Raw genomic sequence first — 1,353 nt, forward strand, 5'->3', positions numbered from 1 at the left:
AAAATTAAAAATAAATTTAAAGTACAGACCTCGAAGCAGCAAACGAAAACTATCAACGCAATCACAGAGGACTTCATCATGACTACGCTCAACCAAACTTCAGTTGTTGATGTTTATCGTTCGTCGGCACGAGGCATTCAAATTTAACAAAAAAGCCAACGAAAAACGATTGAAATCTCATCCAAAATGTTATTTCAATAACCATTGTATTTTTATGGGTTCTGTCAGTATGAATGAAATTGGTTTTTATTTGAACAGTTGGGTGACTATTTTTTTTCCTACATTTCGATTTGACATGAATGGTTGTTTTAAACTCAGTAACTAAAATTTGATATAAATAGGAAACCTTCGTTCGAGAGAGTATCAATCAAAATGAACTTCTTCCAACTGATTTTCGCTATGGGAATGCTAGTTTGCAGTGCCTTTGCGCTGGTAAGTAACCAATCAAAAATCAGCGTAAAACATTTTGTTCTATAGTTGTTATCATCTTTTTCAGAATATTCCTGGTTTTGGATTACAGGGAGCAGCGACCAATACCTCGTCTACTTTGCCGAGTTCTGGATCCGGACAGTTTCCTCCCATGAACGGCCAATTTCCACCGCTTCCGGGTCAAGGCCAGGGTCCCCAGGGTGGTGGCCAACAAGGATTTCCTCCGGGTGGATCACAGGGTGGTCCCCCAGCCAGTGGCTAGAAAAGCTTAAGCTTTGAAAAATGTGTAAAGTCTTTCTGGATAAATAAACCTGGAACATCATTTATCGTGTATGAGTTTTGTTGTTTTAAACTAATAAATCACTTATTCGGTCAAAGTAAGCGAGCGCTTATAGAGACCACTAAATATTGTGTAGAGTTTGGCTTTATCCTATTCAAAACGCTTATTTTTGTCATTTTTGTCATTCTTATCATTTTTGTCATTTTTGTAATTTTGGTTATTTTTGTCAATTTAGTCATTTTTGTCATTTTTGTCATTTTTGTCATTTTTGTTATTTTTGTCATTTTTGTCATTTTTGTCATTTTTGTCATTTTTGTCATTTTTGTCATTTTTGTCATTTTTGTCATTTTTGTCATTTTTGTCATTTTTGTCATTTTTGTCATTTTTGTCATTTTTGTCATTTTTGTCATTTTTGTCATTTTTGTCATTTTTGTCATTTTTGTCATTTTTGTCATTTTTGTCATTTTTGTCATTTTTGTCATTTTTGTCATTTTTGTCATTTTTGTCATTTGTGTCATTTTTGTCATTTTTGTCATTTTTGTCATTTTTGTCATTTTTGTCATTTTTGTCATTTTTGTCATTTTTGTCATTTTTGTCATTTTTGTCATTTTTGTCATTTTTGTCATTTTTGTCATTTTTGTCAT

At 32.5% G+C, this 1,353-nt stretch overlaps 1 protein-coding gene across 1 annotated transcript; it reads left to right on the forward strand.

Annotated features, from left to right (window-relative positions):
• Positions 1-338: 338 nt before the first annotated feature.
• Positions 339-751, forward strand: LOC129750516 (acidic proline-rich protein PRP33-like). Its single transcript, XM_055745477.1, has 2 exons — positions 339-432; positions 497-751. The coding sequence occupies exons 1-2, from the start codon at positions 373-375 to the stop codon at positions 689-691; spliced, it is 255 nt and encodes an 84-aa protein (XP_055601452.1). The 5' UTR covers positions 339-372; the 3' UTR covers positions 692-751.
• The last annotated feature ends 602 nt before the right edge of the window (positions 752-1,353 follow it).

This window comes from Uranotaenia lowii, chromosome 3, assembly GCF_029784155.1.
Source record: "Uranotaenia lowii strain MFRU-FL chromosome 3, ASM2978415v1, whole genome shotgun sequence".
NCBI classification, from domain to species: Eukaryota; Metazoa; Arthropoda; class Insecta; order Diptera; family Culicidae; genus Uranotaenia; species Uranotaenia lowii.

Coding starts and splice junctions, on each gene's coding strand:
- LOC129750516 (XM_055745477.1), top strand. CDS start 373: ATGAACTTCTTCCAACTGATTTTCGCTATGGGAATGCTAGTTTGCAGT. Junction 433..496: donor TTTGCAGTGCCTTTGCGCTG/GTAAGTAACCAA, acceptor CATCTTTTTCAG/AATATTCCTGGTTTTGGATT.